General features: G+C 48.0%; 1 protein-coding gene across 1 annotated transcript; it reads left to right on the top strand.

Annotated features, from left to right (window-relative positions):
• The first annotated feature begins 337 nt into the window (after positions 1–337).
• On the top strand, positions 338–19464 carry LOC141937037 (IgGFc-binding protein-like). Its single transcript, XM_074854445.1, has 14 exons — positions 338–1648; positions 2751–2827; positions 6383–7630; positions 7739–7828; positions 8567–8883; positions 9507–9837; positions 10207–10802; positions 11854–12418; positions 13469–14061; positions 14190–14763; positions 15347–15546; positions 16199–16579; positions 16779–17065; positions 18908–19464. The coding sequence occupies exons 1-14, from the start codon at positions 1455–1457 to the stop codon at positions 18963–18965; spliced, it is 5511 nt and encodes a 1836-aa protein (XP_074710546.1). The 5' UTR covers positions 338–1454; the 3' UTR covers positions 18966–19464.
• The last annotated feature ends 282 nt before the right edge of the window (positions 19465–19746 follow it).

Genomic DNA, 19746 nt, shown 5'->3' with positions numbered 1-19746 from the left:
CCACCACACACAACACCACACACAACAACACACAACACAACACCACACACACCACACAACGCCACACACCACACACACCACCACACACACCACACACACCACACACACCACACACAACTTAGCAATACACCCCCAAAATGTCACACCCACAACACCCCACACCCAACACCCCCCAACACCCCCCACACCCACAACACACATCCCCACAACACCCTCAACACACACACAACTTAAGAGTCCACCCCCAAAATGTCGCACCCACAGCACCCCCTACCCCACAACACACACAACACACCCCACAACACTCATAACACAACTTAGTAGTACACCCCCAAAACATCACACTCACACCCGCAACACACAACACTCCCAACCACCTCCCAACACACCCACAACCCACAACCCACACAAACATCCCGTAACACACACACACACACACCACAACACACAACTCTGCACAAAACCACATGCATAACACGGTGTGACATGACACACACCGACCACACACCGCACACAACACAACCCTCCCAAAACGTTGCACCCCCCCACGCGCTCTGACACCCTCCCACACACCCCAGACAACACACGTGCCACAACACCCCCACACACACCACACACGCACACACCACACAACTTCACACATCCCCATTATTGCACCCACAACACACTATGACGTGACACAACACACTCTGACACCCTCCCACACACAAACCACACACACACACAACACACAACACACACAACTTGGCACAACCACCCCCAAAAACATGGGACTCACAACACGCTCTGACACAACACACACGCACACAACACACAATTTGGCACAAACACCCCCAAAAACGTTGCACCCACAATGTGCTCCGACATCACACACACACACACACACACACACACACACACACACACACACACACACACTTTGGCCCTATTCGTCATCCCCCAAAAGGGTGTTTTTTTAAAAAAAAAAACTACCTCCTTTTTCCTTTTTCCCCCCCTTTTTTTCTCTTTTTTTTTCTTTTTTTTCTTTTTTCTTTTTTTCTTTCTTTTCCTTTTTTCTTTTTTGTTTCTTTTTTCTTGTTCTTTTTTCTTGTTTCTTTTTTCTTTTTTCTTTTTTCCTTTTTCTTTTTTCTTTTTCTTTTTTCCTTTTTTCCTTTTTCCTTTTTTCCTTTTTTTTCTTTTCTCCCTTTTTTCCTTTTTTTTCCTTTATTTTGCCTATTAATTCACCCCATTTCTGCAAAAAAAAACCCCACCCATTTTGTACCCCTCACCCCCACTTGGAATTCTGAGGCCATTTCAACCTCACCAGCAAAAAAAAACCCCCAAATTTAAAAATCCTTATTTAGTAATTCAGACCTTTTTTTTTTTTTTTTTTTGCCATTTGCATCAACCCCCAGCCTGGCTTTAATCAAAACAACATTTTTTCTCCCCGTTTTCACTTTTTTTTCTCGCCAAAAATGATGTCAAAGCACTGGGTGGGTCGGTCCCCTGGGGTCATCTGTATTTGTCATTTTTTTTTTTTCCCTCTTTCTGCAAAAAGTAATAAAGGGAGGAGCAGGAGCCGGTTGCCCCGGGGTCGCTCTCGGTATTTGCATCAAGGATTTGAAGGACAAAACGGAGCTTTTTGGGGCCACATGAAAACCAGAGGCAGGTAAGGTTAAATATATATATATATATATTTTTTTTTTTTTTCCCCAGAAAAGAGCCCAAAGCATCAAAGTACTTCTGGAAGTTCCTGAGATTCTCCCAACCCCCGGGTTTGTTCCTGGTAGCGGCTGAATTTGACCATTTCTGAGGGGATTTGGGGGAAAAAGGAGGGAAATGGGGAAAAAAGGGAAAAGAGAGGGAAAAAGGGAGTAAAGGGGAAGAAGAGGAAAAGGAAAAAGTGGGAAGTGGAGAAAAAAGAGGGGATTGGGGGGGGGGGATGGAAAAGGGGATAATGGGGAGGAAAGGGGAAAAAGGGAAATAAGGGGAAAGAAAAAAGGGGGGAAAGGAGGAAAATTATTTGGAAGGGGAAAAGGGGGAAATAGGACAAAATAAGGGAAATAGGGAAGAAAAGAAAAAAGGGGGAAAAGGGAAATGGAAAAAAGGGGGGAAGGAGAAAAAAGGAAAAGAGAGGAAAGGGTAAAAAGAGAGGAAAAGGGGGGAAAATGGTAAAAGGGGGAAGAGAGAAAGAAAGGAAAAAAAGGGGGAAAAGGGAAAAAAGGGGGGGGGGAAGGGGAAAAAAGCAACACGCTCAGAGGAGAGCTCAAATTTTGTAAAAATTTGGAGGGGGACCCAAATGCATCATCCTGGGTCTGTTTCCATGGAGATGTGAAGCGACTGGGGGGGGGGGGGTGGTCCTGGATGGGTGGGAGGACAGGTGTAAATGCCAAAAAAAAAAAGCAGATTTTGGGGTCAGGCGCAAGTGCAAATGGGAAAAAATGTGGATTTTTGGGACGGGTGTATGTGCAATAAAAATAGCGACTTTTGGGATGAGTATGAGTGAAAAAAGGCAGATTTTTTGGGGTGAGTCTGAGTGCAAAACCCAGACTTTTGGGGTCAATGCAATAAAACACTTATTTTGTGGACGAGTGCAAGGGCAAAAAAAATCAGATTTTGGGGGACGCGTGTGAGCCTGAGCGTGATAAAATGTTGAATTTTGGGAAATGTGCAAGTGCAATAAACCTCGGAATTTTGGGCCATGGGCAAACACAAGTGCAATTTTTTTTTTTAAAAAAAAGAGAATTTGCTCATTTTCTTACCTTCTGCAGCCAAAACACCATGGAGGGCAGCCCGGGCCAGGGAAAAGCTGATGTGCCGCTGCGGGTCCGGACTGTCGTGTTCTGGGGTGAGTTCAAACACGGTGGAGAAACTCATCATAACCTGTAAAATTAAAAAAAAAAAAAAAAAAAGTGAATCGCCTCAAAATAAGATTTTCCCAGCCCAAGAGGCCACGTTTTGCACCCCCGCCCCATGCAGTGATTGGGAGGAGAGAAAACTCCCCCCCCGTGATGTGTAGAGGGAAAACCAAGAGGCGAAGACCCCACCCAAGACATGTTTTTGGGGGGGATTGGTTGAAAAAGGGCAATTTTCTCCCCGGTTGCAACCCATGGTCCTTCAGCATCGTCTGTCCGTGTGTCTGTCCGCATTCCCACCCCCGCGGACGTTCAGAGGTGAAAGGGGACGCCTTAAAATTCCCAATTGCTCCCTTCGAACCCCTCCATCCAGCATGAAACCCACCCAAAAACTTATATTTTGCCCAGGGAATTAATTATTATTTCTTCAAATTACTATTTTTTCAAATTATTATTTCTTCAAATTGATAGTTCTTTTACCTGATATTCCTTCAAAACAATTCCTTCAATTCAGTATTTGTTCACATCAATGGGCCTTATTTCTCCAATCAATAATCCATCAAATCAATAATCCATCAAATCAAAAGTCCATCAAATCAAAAGTCCGTCAAATCAAAAGTCCGTCAAATCAATGGTAATTTAAATTGTTAGTTCTCAAAAATAATAGCTCAGCAAATCAAAAGTCTGTCAAATCAAAAGTCTGTCAAATCGTTAATTCAAATTGTTATTTCTCAAAAATAATATCCCAGCAAATCAAAAGTCCATCAAATCAGAAATCCATCAGATCTAGAGTCGATCAAATCAAAATTCCGTCAAATCAATCAATTCAAATTGTTATTTCTCCGGATATCCCAGGAAATCAAAAGTCTGTCAAATCAAAAGTCCATGAGATCAAAATTCCGTCAAATCAATGTTAATTCAAATTATTTCACCAAAATAATATCCCGGCAAATCAAAAGTCCATGAAATCAATAGTCCGGCAAATCAAAAGTCTGTCAAATCAAAAGTCCGTCAAATCGGAAATCCATCAGATCTAGAGTCGATCAAATCAAAATTCCATCAAATCAATATAATTCAAATTATTTCACCAAAATAATATCCCAGAAAATCAAAAGTCTGTCAAATCGTTAATTCAAATTCTTAGTTCTCCAAATTAATATCCCAGCAAATCAAAAGTCCATCAAATCAGAAATCCATCAGATCTAGAGTCGATCAAATCAAAAGTCTATCGAATCAAAAGTCCGTCAAATCAAAAGTCTCTCAAATCAGAAATCCATCAAATCAGAAATCCATCAAATCAAAAGTCCATTAAATCAAAAGTCCGTCAAATCAATGTTAATTCAAATTGTTATTTCTCCAAATTAATATCCCAGAAAATCCAAAGTCCGTCAAATCAGAAATCCATCAGATCTAGAGTCGATCAAATCAAAATTCCGTCAAATCAATCAATTCAAATTGTTATTTCTCCGGATATCCCAGGAAATCAAAAGTCTGTCAAATCAAAAGTCCATGAGATCAAAATTCCGTCAAATCAATGTTAATTCAAATTATTTCACCAAAATCATATCCTGGCAAATCAAAAGTCTCTCAAATCAGAAATCCATCAAATCAGAAATCCATCAAATCAAAAGTCCATTAAATCAAAAGTCCGTCAAATCAATGTTAATTCAAATTGTTATTTCTCCAAATTAATATCCCAGAAAATCAAAAGTCCATCAAATCGGAAATCCATCAGATCTAGAGTCGATCAAATCAAAATTCCGTCAAATCAATGTTAATTCAAATTGTTATTTCTCCGGATATCCCAGGAAATCAAAAGTCTGTCAAATCAAAAGTCCATGAGATCAAAATTCCGTCAAATCAATGTTAATTCAAATTATTTCACCAAAATAATATCCCGGCAAATCAAAAGTCCATGAAATCAATAGTCCGGCAAATCAAAAGTCTGTCAAATCAAAAGTCCGTCAAATCGGAAATCCATCAGATCTAGAGTCGATCAAATCAAAATTCCATCAAATCAATATAATTCAAATTATTTCACCAAAATAATATCCCAGAAAATCAAAAGTCTGTCAAATCGTTAATTCAAATTCTTAGTTCTCCAAATTAATATCCCAGCAAATCAAAAGTCCATCAAATCAGAAATCCATCAGATCTAGAGTCGATCAAATCAAAAGTCTATCGAATCAAAAGTCCGTCAAATCAAAAGTCTCTCAAATCAGAAATCCATCAAATCAGAAATCCATCAAATCAAAAGTCCATTAAATCAAAAGTCCGTCAAATCAATGTTAATTCAAATTGTTATTTCTCCAAATTAATATCCCAGAAAATCCAAAGTCCGTCAAATCAGAAATCCATCAGATCTAGAGTCGATCAAATCAAAATTCCGTCAAATCAATCAATTCAAATTGTTATTTCTCCGGATATCCCAGGAAATCAAAAGTCTGTCAAATCAAAAGTCCATGAGATCAAAATTCCGTCAAATCAATGTTAATTCAAATTATTTCACCAAAATCATATCCTGGCAAATCAAAAGTCTCTCAAATCAGAAATCCATCAAATCAGAAATCCATCAAATCAAAAGTCCATTAAATCAAAAGTCCGTCAAATCAATGTTAATTCAAATTGTTATTTCTCCAAATTAATATCCCAGAAAATCAAAAGTCCATCAAATCGGAAATCCATCAGATCTAGAGTCGATCAAATCAAAATTCCGTCAAATCAATGTTAATTCAAATTGTTATTTCTCCGGATATCCCAGGAAATCAAAAGTCTGTCAAATCAAAAGTCCATGAGATCAAAATTCCGTCAAATCAATGTTAATTCAAATTATTTCACCAAAATAATATCCCGGCAAATCAAAAGTCCATGAAATCAATAGTCCGGCAAATCAAAAGTCTGTCAAATCAAAAGTCCGTCAAATCGGAAATCCATCAGATCTAGAGTCGATCAAATCAAAATTCCATCAAATCAATATAATTCAAATTATTTCACCAAAATAATATCCCAGAAAATCAAAAGTCTGTCAAATCGTTAATTCAAATTCTTAGTTCTCCAAATTAATATCCCAGCAAATCAAAAGTCCATCAAATCAGAAATCCATCAGATCTAGAGTCGATCAAATCAAAAGTCTATCGAATCAAAAGTCCGTCAAATCAAAAGTCTCTCAAATCAGAAATCCATCAAATCAGAAATCCATCAAATCAAAAGTCCATTAAATCAAAAGTCCGTCAAATCAATGTTAATTCAAATTGTTATTTCTCCAAATTAATATCCCAGAAAATCAAAAGTCCATCAAATCGGAAATCCATCAGATCTAGAGTCGATCAAATCAAAATTCCATCAAATCAATCAATTCAAATTGTTATTTCTCCAAAATAATACCCCGGCAAATCAAAAGTCCACGAAATCGCTGTTCCTTATCGACCGAATCCGGTGCCACCTCACGCCCAACCTGAGCCTTGGCCCCCATCTAAGGTGGCCAAATCTGACCTTACGACTGACGAAGGCGCTGACGGCAATTTCTCCTCTTCCTCGGGCTTTTCTAGGGTTTTTTTCCGTGCTCCACGTCGCTGCGTCGGCTCCGCCTCACCTGGGGGAAGACTTTGTGGTGGCCTTCATGCAAAACGGTTTGCAGCAGACCCTCAACAGCGACTTCAAGCTGCTCATCACAGGTTACTCGCCCTTCACCTCCGTCACCATCTCCATGAAGAAGCCGGGCTTGAGGATGGCGGTGCAGGTGACCACAGGCCAAACCATCCTGGTGAAGATCCCGCCCCAAGCGGAGATGGTGGGAAGTAAAACCTTTGACAACACCGTGGTGGTGAGGGCCAACAACGCCATCTCCTTGGTGATGGTCAACGAGAAACCCACCTCGGTGGACTCCACCGTCGTATACCCAGTGCACAGTTGGGGCACGGAGTACCACGTTGTGACGCCCAACGTAGGCACTGACCGCTACGGGGAGTTCGTGGTGGCCGCTTGGGATGAGCCCACCACAGTTGATGTCCACCTCAAAGCCACGGTGACCTACCAAGGCCAGTCTTACCCCCGGGGCTCAGTGCTCCCCATCAGGCTGGAGCCTTTCCAAGCAGCCCAGCTCCAAAGCCCATCTGACATGTCCGGCACAAGAATCGTGGCTCAGAAACCCGTGGCCGTCTTCACCGGCCACACTTGCTTGGCCAGATTTACCCACTGCGACCATTTAGCGGAGCAGCTCCAGCCCGTGGCCAGCTGGGGCACCACCTTCATCGTGCCGCCGTTGCCTTTCGAGACCCAGTCTGACATCATCTACGTCTCCACCTCCCAGCCGACGCGCGTGGAGTCTCAACACGGGGTCACCAAGACCGTGCGGGAGCTACGGCCCAGTCGGTCAACGCTTTACGGACTCCAGGCCTTAAATACCTTGTACCTCTCCGCCAACGCCGGCATCCAGGTCATTTTTTTTGCCGATGGCGGTAATAAAGACGCCGTCTCTTACGACCCATTTTTTATGACCATCCCAGATGTCTCCAGCTACTGCCACTCCTACAACATCTTTGCCCTGGACGGTTACGATAATTACGCCCTGTTGATAGCCAAGACCTCGGAGACGTCTGGAATGATGCTCAACAAAACGCCGTTGAGAAACGTGGCGTGGAAACCCGTCCCGGGCACCGATTATTCCTGGGCCGGGCAGAGTTTGGGGACTCAATTTGCCGTCCATACGGTGGAGCACAAGACGTCCCCCTTCGGGTTGCTCAACGTGGGGATCAGGGAGCAAAAAGCCTACGGGTCAGCGGCCGTTTGTGACAGCGGTGAGTGTCCTGTGGCCACCCCCAGGTCCCTTCCCCCTCCTTTTCCCTCCCTTCCTTCCCCCTCTCAAAAACCTGGTTGCAACGCAAAGCAAAACCACATATTTTTAGGAGTCAAAATTTACTTCCCCGAGCCGGGCGTCGATAACATCCCCCTTCCATCCCCACAGCGGATAGAACACCGAACTCGCATCTCGAAAAGTATCTAAAATTAGCTGTTTTGAGCTGAAACTCAGCTTTTCTTTTGTAGCACACGGATAGGCGGGTCTAAAAGGGGATAATTAATCCAACATGGCTGTGGCCCATTTTAGGAGAGGATATTTCTCCTATAAATATATCATCTATAAATAACCAATAAGTGAATCATCTGTAATTAAAGGACCCTCAAGCGATCAACCCAGATGTTGAAGTCTAAGTTTAAATTGGCTAAACCTACGTGGGATAAATTTTTATCTATAAATAATCTCTAAATAAATCATCTCTAACTAAACAATAAATGAAAGGAGCCTCAAGCGATCGACTCAGATATTCAAGACTAAGCTTAAAGTGGCTAAACCTACCTGGGATAAATTTTTATGTATAAATAATCAATAAATAATTAATCTGTAATTAAGCAGTCAGTGAAAGGAGCCTCAAGCGATCAACTCAGGTGACCAAGACTAATCTTAAAGTGGCTAAACCTACCTGGGATAATTTTTTAATCTATAAATAAATCGTTTATAATCAATCAATCAATGAAGGGAGCCTCAAGCAATCAACCCAGGTGTTGAAGTCTAAGCTTAAAGTGGCTAAACCTACCTGGGATAAACCCCTGCTTTAATATAGTAGAGATCTGCAGGTGCTGGCTGATCCCCTGCGGCGCCGGTGCTGCCTGCGCTGTCCCCGAGGCCACATCTGGCAGCAAAATCCCCGCAAATAATTACGTGCGATTCCTCGCAGATCCCTGCCGGCTGGTGAAATGCCGAGCGAAGGAGACGTGCAAGATGGAGAAGGGGGAGGCCTCGTGCGTGCACGACTACATGGGAACCTGCATGGGGTTGCAGTCCCTGCAGTACCACACCTTCGACGGGATGACCGTGGACATCCGGGGCGGCTGCGCCTACACCATCGCCAAATATTGCGGCAACGATCCCACCCTGGCGCCTTTCGTCGTGGAGGAGAAGAAGAGCGAAGGCAACTTTAAGGAGTGGTTGACCAACATCTACGTGTACGCCTACAACATCTCCATCCACAAAGGAGAAGGAGGCAAAATCCAGGTGGGTTTTTCCAGGCCGTGGCAGCGCGGAAGCCTTTTGTGCCGAGTCTAAGAGGATAAACCATTGTGGCGGGCGAGGTTGAAATTAAAAACCGAGGAGAAGCACAAAATATTGGGAAATTTTGCATTACAAATCATGACGTGGCGAAGGAGAAGCTGCTTTGCAACTGACTCGAGGTGTCTTCCGTTCGACCACGCTCACTTTTGTGGTTAACATCAAGAAAAAAGCGATTTTAAGGACGCGACTCTACTGCGAGGCTGGTTTTATCCATGGGGTTCACCAACCGTGGCGATCCACCACACAAAGGGAGTCTAGACAAGCTTTTACATGGTTAGATGAGGTTTCTATCAGCCGTACAGTTCGCTGGTCTTAACATAAACAATATTTTAAGCTCAGAAATGAAAGGAGACGGTTCTCCCACGACACATTTGGGGTTTGACCTTTTCCTGCTAAAACGCATCTACAGGATGTGGGGCAAAAATTGCCGGTTTATGCTTCTTCCTAAAAGAAATTTCTCTTTCTGATTGTATCGATATGCTTTCTGGGGGCTGTGAACTCGTAGCAAAGCGACCATTTGCTGAGATTTAATGCTTTTTCTTCTCCTTCCCCTCCCCCCCACAAAGGTCAACAACAAACTCACCAGCCTACCGGCCACCCTGGAAGCCGGGAAGATCCAGATTTCCCAAAACGAGGGTCGGACCATCCTGCAAACGGATTTTGGGCTGCAGGTGACCTACGATGAAGACTGGGCCATAATGGTGGCGGTGCCCAGCAGCTACTTCGGGGCCACCTGCGGCCTCTGCGGCAACTTCAACGAGGACACGGAGGATGAGATGACGCTTCCTGATGGCGCTCAGGCTGCCAGCGTGGAGGACTGGGCCGAGAGCTGGCGAGATCCCTCCTGCCAGGAGGATTGTGGAGACCAGGAGACGCTGCAGGACGCAGGAGGCTGTGGTGAGCTCAGATGGGGGATGCCCAAGTATTTTGGGGGAGAAAGAAAGGGGATTCACAGGGGGATCGGGCCACAAGTTGATGCCCAGACCATCAAGTTGATGCTTGTAGGCATCAACCAACAGCTTGTTGTGTTGCTCTTTTCAGGCCAAACCACCCCAAAATGCACCTTATCTGACTTCAGATGGCCATAACACACAGAATTATGTCGGGGTTTTCTCGAGGGTCATCCCCACGGGGTGTCTCGGGGACTCCGAATCCCTTGTAGGCATCAACTGAGCCAACGTAGAGCCCCTCTAAGGAAAGTGCTTGGCTCATACCTTGTATCGCCCTTTTTTTTTTTTGAGATCTTCTCAAATATCATTTCCACAGCTCAGAAATGCCCCCAAAACAGCCACTTCGAGGCCTGTGGGACAGCGTGCCCTGCCACCTGCACCGAGCCCAGACCCCCCGCCTCCTGCAGCAAGCCCTGCACGGCGAGCTGCCAGTGCGACGAGGGCTTCGTCCTCCACGACTCCGCCTGCGTCCCAGTGGAGACCTGCAGTTGTTTGCACAACGGTCGCTCCTACAAGGTGCGGGAGGAGTTTTGGGAGGACGGGAGCTGCCAGAGCCGGTGCCGATGCGAGGCGGGGGGTGAGGTGGTTTGCAAGAAGGCAGGGTGCAAAGCCCATGAGAAATGCGTCACGGTCAACGGCGTCGCCAACTGCCAAGCGAAGAAGCACTTCACCTGCATCGGGACGGGTGATCCTCACTACACCACCTTCGACGGGTTGAGATACGACTTCCAAGGGACCTGCATCTACCAGTTCGCGGCCCTCTGCACCCAGGACCCCAAACTGGTCCCCTTCACCGTCAAGGTGGAGAACAACAACCGGGGCAGCAAAGCTGTGTCCTTCACCAAAACCGTCACGTTGGAGGTCTACGGCAACGTCATCAGCATGAGCCAGGAGCATCCGCGCAAGGTCAAGGTAGGTGTCTGCAAAGGACCTACTTATGAGGTCCTTAATTAGCAGCTTATTTGCTCTGTTTTCCCCCCAAATCTTCTTTTTTCCCCACATTCATGCCTCGCTGGAAGCATTAAATTCTGCCTGCTGTCTCCAGAGGGAGCCCTGAGCAGCTAGTTTGGATCGAAACACCTTATTTTTAAACTCTTAAAGAAGCCCATAAAAAAAAAAAAAAAAAGAAAAAAACCCCTACAACTTGTTTATGCTGCGCTCAAAACAGCCGATTTTCGCTCTCTGGCCAACGAAGCGAGTGGAAAATATCCATGAGTAATACCAAAATACTTCCACATTCAAAAGCATCCGCTTCGCTTGACGTCTTCAGCTTCCTTTTTTTTTGCTCCCTTGTGGCTTTCTGAGTTAATATTTCCTTTCTCCCTGACAGCTGCAAACTGACTCAATTAATTTGGGAAAGGTTCAATCCCCGCCTCGTTTTAGCCGAAGCGTTGCACAAAAAGGCTTAGCTACAACTTTTCCTTTATTTTTCTCGCCGCACGATAATATTTTCCACTGAATATAAAAGCGTATGCCTGGAAATGCGAAAGTTTTTTTTGCAGAAACACCCAAATCTTGAGCAATTTGCATTTGATCATAAAATCCCCCTCCATGCAAAGCATTTTGCAAAATCTCCCAAATCTCAAATGATTCGAATTTGCCCAGAAATCCTCCCTGTGCAAAGGGTTTTGCAGAAACATCCAACCCTCAAGCAATTTGCATTTGCCTGGAAACTCTTCCCTGGGTTTTGCAGAACCACCCAAATCTCAAGCAATTTGCATTTTATCCGGAAATTATCCCCATGCAAAGCGTTTATTAAAAATGCCCCAAATTTGACTGATTTGCACCTGCCCAGAAATTCTCCCCGGGCCAAGGGTTTTGCAAAACCACTCGAATCTGTTGAGATTTGGAAATCTTCCCCATGCAAAACGTTTTTGCAAAAAACGAGCGGGTTGCACCAGCCGTTTGCCAACCGGTGCCCCTCAGTGACATCCCCCCCCCCTCTCCCCTGCACCTTCCCCAGGTCAACGGGGCCTTCGTGGAGCTCCCGTTCACCCAGAAGGACCAGTTCGACCTCTACCACAGCGGCGTCCACGGCTTTGTCCGCACCGCCTTCGGCTTGCGGGTGAGCTTCGACTGGTACAGCTACGCCCGCGTCCTCCTCCCCGAGGCCTACGCTGGCGCCGTCTGCGGCCTCTGCGGCAACGCCAACGGCGACGCCGACGATGATTTCGTCACCCGCGACGGCAAACGGGCCGCGGATGAAATCCAGTTGGCCAACAGCTGGAAGGTGGGAGACGTCCCCGGCTGCTCGGCCGGTTGCGTGGGGGATTGCCCGGTGTGCAACGAGGAGCAGAAACAGCCCTACCGCGGTGACAACTATTGTGGGGTGATCGCCAGGAGTGGGGGGCCCTTCCGGGCTTGTCACCAAGCCATCAACCCCACGCCCTTCCTCGAGGATTGCGCCTTCGACGCCTGCCACTACAAAGGCCACCGGGACACCTTGTGCAAAGCCATCGCCGCCTACGTGACGGAGTGTCAGAGCCGCGGCATCGCCGTGGAGCCGTGGAGGACCCCGTCCTTCTGCGGTGAGCAGGGCCCAAAGGCGATTCCCCCCCCGCACTTGGCCGTAAAAATAAGGTTTTAAGCCCAACCACCCACTCTTGCCTTTGCTTAGAGCCAGCGGAAACACAAAACGCCTCCAAAATCGCGTTTATTTGCCCCGTTTCCAACATAACCTCGCCACGCAATTACTTCATCCGCTCCCTCCACAGCCCCGGGGCCAAATGATGAGTTTAGATACAAATATGGATGTGGGGAAATTCCCTCCAACTCGTTTCCAAAGCAAAATTCCTTCCTTCATGCAACGGTGCAAAATAATCCCCGTTGCCCTCCAGATTCTTCCCTGACGCAAGGAAGGGGAATGTAAAATTAGTCCTGATCGTTCTCCAGAGAGATGTGGGTGCTCAACGACTCATGATTTGTTGGATTTACACCCTGAGTTTTCAGCTGACAAAAAAAAAAAAAATAGAATTTATCTGCCCCATTTCCAACCATTCCTTCCAGAAAAATGATTTTATTCTCTCCCTCTACAGCCCTGAAGCCAAGTGATGAGTTTAGATGCAAATACGAATGCGGGGAAATTCCCCGCGACTCGTTTCCGAAGTGGAATTTGTTCCTTCTTCATGCAAAAATAAATCCCTATTGCCCTCCGCGTTCCTCCTTCACGCGAGGAAGGGAAATGCAAAATAAATCCGCATCGCTCTCCGCATAATTCATTAATGCAAGGAAGGGAAATGCAAAATAAATCAAATAAATCTGCATTTCTCACCACGTAATTCATTCATACAAGGAAGGGAAATGCAAAATAAATCCTCATCGCCCTCCACGTATTTCATTAATTCAAGGAAGGGAGATTCAAAATAAATCTTCATTTCTCATGACATATTTCATTAATGCAAGGAAGGGAAATGCAAAATAAACCCCCTTTGCCCTCCAGAGCGATAATGATGCCCCACAACCAAAGACTTGCCTCTATTTGCCCCCCAACCTTCGGTGCAACGATGAAAATACTCACCCCGACGTTTTCAGCTGCAAACCCAAGTGGAACTTCATGTTTTCTCCTCTGTTTCTTGCAGGTCCCTCCTGCCCCCGTCATTCGCACTACGAGCTCTGCGGGAGCAGCTGCCCGGCCACGTGTCGGGGCCGAACCATCCCCGAGGACTGCGCATCGGTGCTGTGCACCGAAGGCTGCTTCTGCGACGAGGGCTTCGTCCTCAGCGGCGACGAGTGCGTGCCGGCGGGCGAGTGCGGCTGCGAGCACCGCGACCGCTACTACAAGAAGGGCGAGGATTTCTACGCCTCGTGCCGGGAGAGGTGCCGTTGCAAAGCCAACGGGGTGGTGGAGTGCGAGGAGGTCTTCTGCGGCGCCCACGAGGAGTGTCGAGTGGAGGACGGGGTGTTGGGGTGTTACCCCGCTGGCTATGGGAGGCTGGTGGTGTCGGGTGACCCGCACTACGTGACGTTCGACGGGCGAGCCTTCGATCTCCTGGGCTCCTGCACCTACATCCTGGCGCGGGTCTGCAAGCTGGATCCGCGGTTGACGAATTTCTCGGTCTTGCTGGAGCACGACGTGGGCGGTCGGGGCAACGTGGCCTTGGTGAAGAAGGTGGTCACCACCATCCACGGGCACACGGTCAGCATGGAGAGGGGACGGAAGTGGGAGGTGACGGTAAGTTGGGAGGCCCCAACGCTGGGCAAGATCCTCCAGCGCACGCGTGCGTGCAAAATCCCCTGGGGCACGCGTGCGAAATCCCCTGCGTGTGCAAACCCCTCCCCATCCTTACATGCACATCGCAGGTGGACGGGGAGCGCTACACGCTGCCGCTGGTGACGGAGGACAAGAAGCTCCGGATTGGCCAAGAAGGGAACAACATCATCCTCCAAACTGCCGCCGGCCTCCGGCTCCTCTACAACGTGGCCACTTACCTCCTCGTCACCATCCCCGACACCTACCGGGGCCGCGTCTGTGGACTAGGTGGCAACTACAACGGGGACCCCGGTGACGACTTCCAGCTGCCCGGTGGGTCCCTGGCGCAGAGCACCGAGGAATTTGTTACATCCTGGAAGATGCCGATGGAGGACGGAGCGTGCACTGACGGCTGCAACGGCAAGGGCTGCCCCGTGTGCGATGCTACCGACACGGCTCCCTACAGCACCAGCGACTCTTGCGGGCTCATCCGGGACCCGACAGGACCTTTCGGACTGTGTCACCCGTGGGTGAGCCCGGTGGAGTATTTCAACCACTGCCTCTACGACGTCTGCGCTGCCGGCGGCGACCGTGACGTCCTGTGTCACAGCCTCCAAGCCTACGTCGCCGCTTGCCAAGCTGCCGGGGCCGAGATCAGAGGGTGGAGAACGACCACGTTTTGCCGTAAGTGCTCCAGAATATTTCCATGGAGCCGCTTCAACTCATATTTTCCTCCAAAGCCACATTTTCCCCCACAAAACCCTTCAATTTTTGCAATCATGCCCTTTTTTTCCTGATTTCGAGACAAACTCGCCTTTGCTGTCCAGCCCAACAAGACACATGAATGACCTGAGTAATATCATGCAAGGCTGCCTTTCACTTAACTCCCTCCCAAATCTATCAAACAGCCCAGAAAGTAGTTTTAAACCTCCCCCAAAAAGCTCATTTTGGGGGCTTCAATCACCTATTTCCCACCAAAAACACCCCGGAAAAAAAGAAATTCCAGCTTACCCCCTCCAAAACATCAATATTTTTGTCAAATGAGTTTGAAACGGGTGTCTCTCTACTTTGCCTCGAGGTGATTAGTGATATGCAAATGCTTTAATTTGGATGTTAAAAGCAGCATTTGGTTGTTTTAACATCTTTTGGAGCCATCAGAGATGCCCAAGAGCACTGGTGAGCCACGGGGATGCTCTACCGGGTCCAGGAAAAACGATTGTGGTTTTCTGGGGGGCAATAATGGTATTTTCCCCTTTTTTTCCCCCAGCCCTTTCCTGCCCACCCCACAGCCACTATGAGCTTTGCACCCGCACCTGCGATTTCACCTGCTCCAGCCTCTCCGTGCCGGCCCCGTGCAGCTGGACGTGCTTCGAGGGCTGCCAATGCGACGATGGATACCTCTTCGACGGAGAGGCCTGCGTGTCCCTGGAGCGGTGCGGCTGCACGCACCAGGGACGGTATTTCAAGGTGAGGTTGACCAGCAAGGCTTGGCCTTGACATTTTTGGTAGAAATCGGGTGGAAGAAGGACGGTGGGGTGGGTTGTTTCATCAGGATGATGCAACTGGTTTGTGGAATCAGTCTTTGATGGGGTGGGTTGTCCCATCTCGTCGATGCAACTGGTTTGGGGACTCAATCTTTGATGAGTTGGGTTGTCCCAACAAGAGGATACAACTGGTTTGGGGACTCAATCTTTGATGAGTTGGGTTGTCCCAACAAGAGCATACAACTGGTTTGCGGCCTCCATCTTTGATGAGTTGGGTTGTCCCATCTCATCGATGCAACTAACTTGGGGTCTCAATCTTCAGTGAGGTGAGTTGTCCCGTCTAGATGATGCAACTGGGTTTGGGACTCAATCTTCGATGAGGTGGGTTGCCACTTCGTTTTAAGGACACATGTCCAAAATAATGCAATTAATAACATCCGAAAATACATATTTTGCTCCGCCGGAGCAGGGGAAAAAAGGACAATTAATTCGCTGAGTCTCACAAACTCCACCAAATCCATCTCATGGGGTTTTTTTCTCTCTCTGGGATTTCTTCCCCCCTTGAAGGTCGGAAATTGCCCCAAATTCTGGAGATGGTGAACATCTGGATTAACCTCTGAGCTTTTCCTTTCCAGGCGGGTGAGACCGTCGTCTCCAGCAACTGCTCCAGGAAATGCAATTGTGACCTGTCCCAGGGACTTGTCTGTGAGGACACACAGTGTCCCCCAGATGAGGTCTGTGCCACGCGGGACGGGGCGCAGCGCTGCGTCAAGCGGGAAGGCCAGTGCCGGCTCTCCCCAGGGGCCTCCTTGACCACCTTTGACGGCGTCGGGGGCAAGCTCCTCGCCAGCGGCACCTACAAAGTGGCCGCCCTTTGCAACGAGCAGTCACCCAACTGGTTCAAGGTGGTGGTGGAAGTCAGCGAGTGCCGGGACAACAACATCCCGGCCGCCGCGGCCATCTTCGTCTTCTTCCGTGAAGCTTTTATCACTGTGAATAACAACATGGAGGTGTGGGTAAGCCGGGGGAGGGCACGGGCAACCCTTGCAGATGAGCAAGATGAGTCATTAAGAGGTAGAATTTGGGTGGGAGTTACCTCCTCTTCCTTTAGATGCCCTCAGGTGTTCAACCCCAATGATATCTTTGTGCCCTACTATTTTTCTGGGGTAATTTGGGTTTTTTTTAACCCGTTTCTGGCATTTTGCCTTGCTGCAGGTGAACGGTCTTTTCACCCGCCTTCCAGCTGCGGTGTCCAAAGCCATTTCCTTGAGCGCGGTGGCGGGGAACATCACCGTCTCCCATTCGTCGGGGATGGACGTGCTCTTCAGCCCCAACGGGGAGGTGACGGTGAGCGTAGGGGCCGCCTTGGTCAACCAGCTCTGCGCTCCCTGTGGCAACTTCAACGGTGACCCCAGGGATGACCTGAAGCTGCCCGATGGCCGCACCGTGAGGAACATTGCAGAGGTTGTTGATGCCTGGAAAGCCAGGGATTTTGCGGGATGGTGAGTGACCCCAAACCCCCCCCCTCCCCCAACCATGGGTTGGTACTTTTTTAAGCCTGGGCAAGCAAGAGGGTAGGGAATGACCTCCGTGGGGCATCAAGGGGTTGGGCTAGGCGGCATCCAGGGAGGACTTCTCCATCTTCTTTGGTTTCATCCACAGCGACTGACACACAAAACCAAGGAAATTATTCCGGTAAGTGACTCTTCTCCTCCTTTGCTGCCACATTTCACGCTACAAATGCTCCTGCAGCCTCATGATTGGATGACTCTCCCTAATTAATTCCCTCAATAATTGGGGGTTTCAGGGGACCAGCCTTAGAGAGACACCCAACGCCTTAGCTTTGATGCGGGCTGTCCTGTATAAAATAAGTCTCGACCAAAATCACGCTGCCTGTGGAAGTTTTCTTTGTAGAAAGAAAAATTAAGCCAAGATCAAGCTGAAAAATAGTTCTTAGGTAACTCCCAGGGTGTCTTCTGCTTCGTTATGCTGCTCGGGGGTGTCCCCGTGAGAAGCAGAAAGAGTCAAATATACAGTGGCCGTTGAGTTTAGGTAGATCGCACCACGTATGGAATGGTCTTGCTCAGTACAGGGTGATTTTGCCCAATATAGAATGATTCCTGCCCAACAGAGGGCCTTCTTGCAAAACACAGAGTGGTTTTGCCAAATATAGGGCGACTTTGCCAAATATAGGGCGACTTTGCCAAAAATAGGGTGATCTTGCCTAACACGGAGCGATCTTGCTGAACATAGGGCGATCCAGCTAAATCTAGGGCCGTTGTGCCAAATATAGAGCAATCTTGCTGAATATAAGCTGATTTTGCTAAATAAAAGGTGATTTTGCTGAATAGAAGCTGGTTTTGTGGAATATAAGGCGATTTTGCCGAATATAAGGTGATTTTGCTAAACGTAAGGTGACTTTGCTGAATACAATGCGATTTTGCTGAATATAAGGTGATTTTGTTAAATATAAGGCGATTTTGGTAAATACAAGGCGATTTTGCTAAATACAAGGTGATTTTCCTGAATATAAGGCGATTTTGCTAAACATAAGTTGCTCTTTTTGCATATATAGTGATTTTGCCAAATAACGAGCGATCTCGGCCAGTAGAGAGCCCTTTCGCCAAATATAGATCTGTTTTGCCCAATATAGACCTATTTTGCCCAATATAGACCTATTTTGCCCAATATAGAGCCGTTTTGCCCAATATAGACCTATTTTGCCCAATATAGACCTATTTTGCCCAATATAGAGCTATTTTGCCCCATATAGAACCATTTTCCTGAACGTAGAGCAACCCCAAAGCCCCCGCCACAGGGCAACGATCCCCCCCAGGGCCGTTTCACCTCCACCTTCCGCTTGCTTTCCCGCACCCCACCCCTTCCCCAGACCCCCCCCCACTGCGCTGCCTGTCCTGCACGACACCCCCAAACCAACACCCAACGCCCAAACGTGCCCTAACGCCACCATTTAACCCCCGCTTCCCCCTCCCCCCCCCCACCCCGCTGCTGCCTACGAGGACGTTCCTGAGGGAGATCGGAGCCAGGTTGCAACACCGGGGCGGTGGGTGGGGAGGGAACTGCCATTTTTTGGTGACATCCACGAGGTGAAAGATGAAGCCAATGAGGTTGTAGCAAAGCTTGGAAACTTTGGAAGCACAATCCCGTGCGCGGGGACAGGCTCGGCCCTATAAAAACATGGTTGCGTTGAGCAAAACTCACCCTTCCGGAAGAGGAAGATGCAACTTTCTCCCCGTGGGGATGTGACGATGAGGGTGAGGAAGGGCTGTTGATTCCTCTTCAAAGGGGGACCCTGATGGCTGCCGGCGTTTCCTCTCTTGCAGCCGCGCCTCCAGCCTCGTGCGGATGGAAGTGGAAGCCCCCGTCTACCCCGTGCAGTAGGCGAAACCACGCGGGGACGGAGGCCAGAGGACGGTTTCCGCCCGCCCACCAGCTCACGCACTTCTTGTAAATACTCCTGCAGAGGTTTTCATGCCTCTAGAGGCACCAACTGGCGTCTTGGGTTGAGTTTCTGCAAGCGCAGAAGGAAAACCAGCACTGAGCGGCGACGGATGTCTGCGGCAGCAGGTCGCGCGGCCTCAGAGACCTGCGGAAAAAAGGGTAAACGCTTGATCTGGCCTCAAATTGGTGAGAAAAAAAAAAAGGGTATTTTAAAGACCTGATCTACTTCAGGTAGACCCCGAAGCCGAGATGATCCATCTGCACTGGAGTGGCCTGAAGGAAAGCGAAATAAACACCTCAAGCCAAAATAAACATAAAATTGAGATCAGCAGTCCCAAATCCCAGCCGTTTTTCCTCAGAAATGCACTGTTCCTGTTGACTGTTTTCAGTATAACGCTGCCTGCTGTTGGGTAAATCAATAAACCCTTTTTACAAAGTTTTTTTATTGTGGGTTTGTGGGGTTGGTTTCGCTTTGTAAATTCTGGGGTGTGGGGGGGGGGGAAATGGGAATTATCTTCTGTTTCTACTGTTGGTGGGGAAACACCTCAACATTTTTCCTGTGGGGAAACACCTCCATGTGGTTTCCTCCAGCGAAAATATCCGCATATTTCCCGTGGGGAAACAACCCAACGTGTCTCCCGTGGTCAAACAACCCACCCAACACCTCTCCCACGGTGAAACACCTCGATTTTCCATGGGGAAACATCCCAACATACTTCCC

Source organism: Strix uralensis, chromosome 36, assembly GCF_047716275.1.
Source record: "Strix uralensis isolate ZFMK-TIS-50842 chromosome 36, bStrUra1, whole genome shotgun sequence".
Classification (NCBI taxonomy): domain Eukaryota; kingdom Metazoa; phylum Chordata; class Aves; order Strigiformes; family Strigidae; genus Strix; species Strix uralensis.
This window is presented reverse-complemented; position numbering and strand designations above follow the sequence as displayed.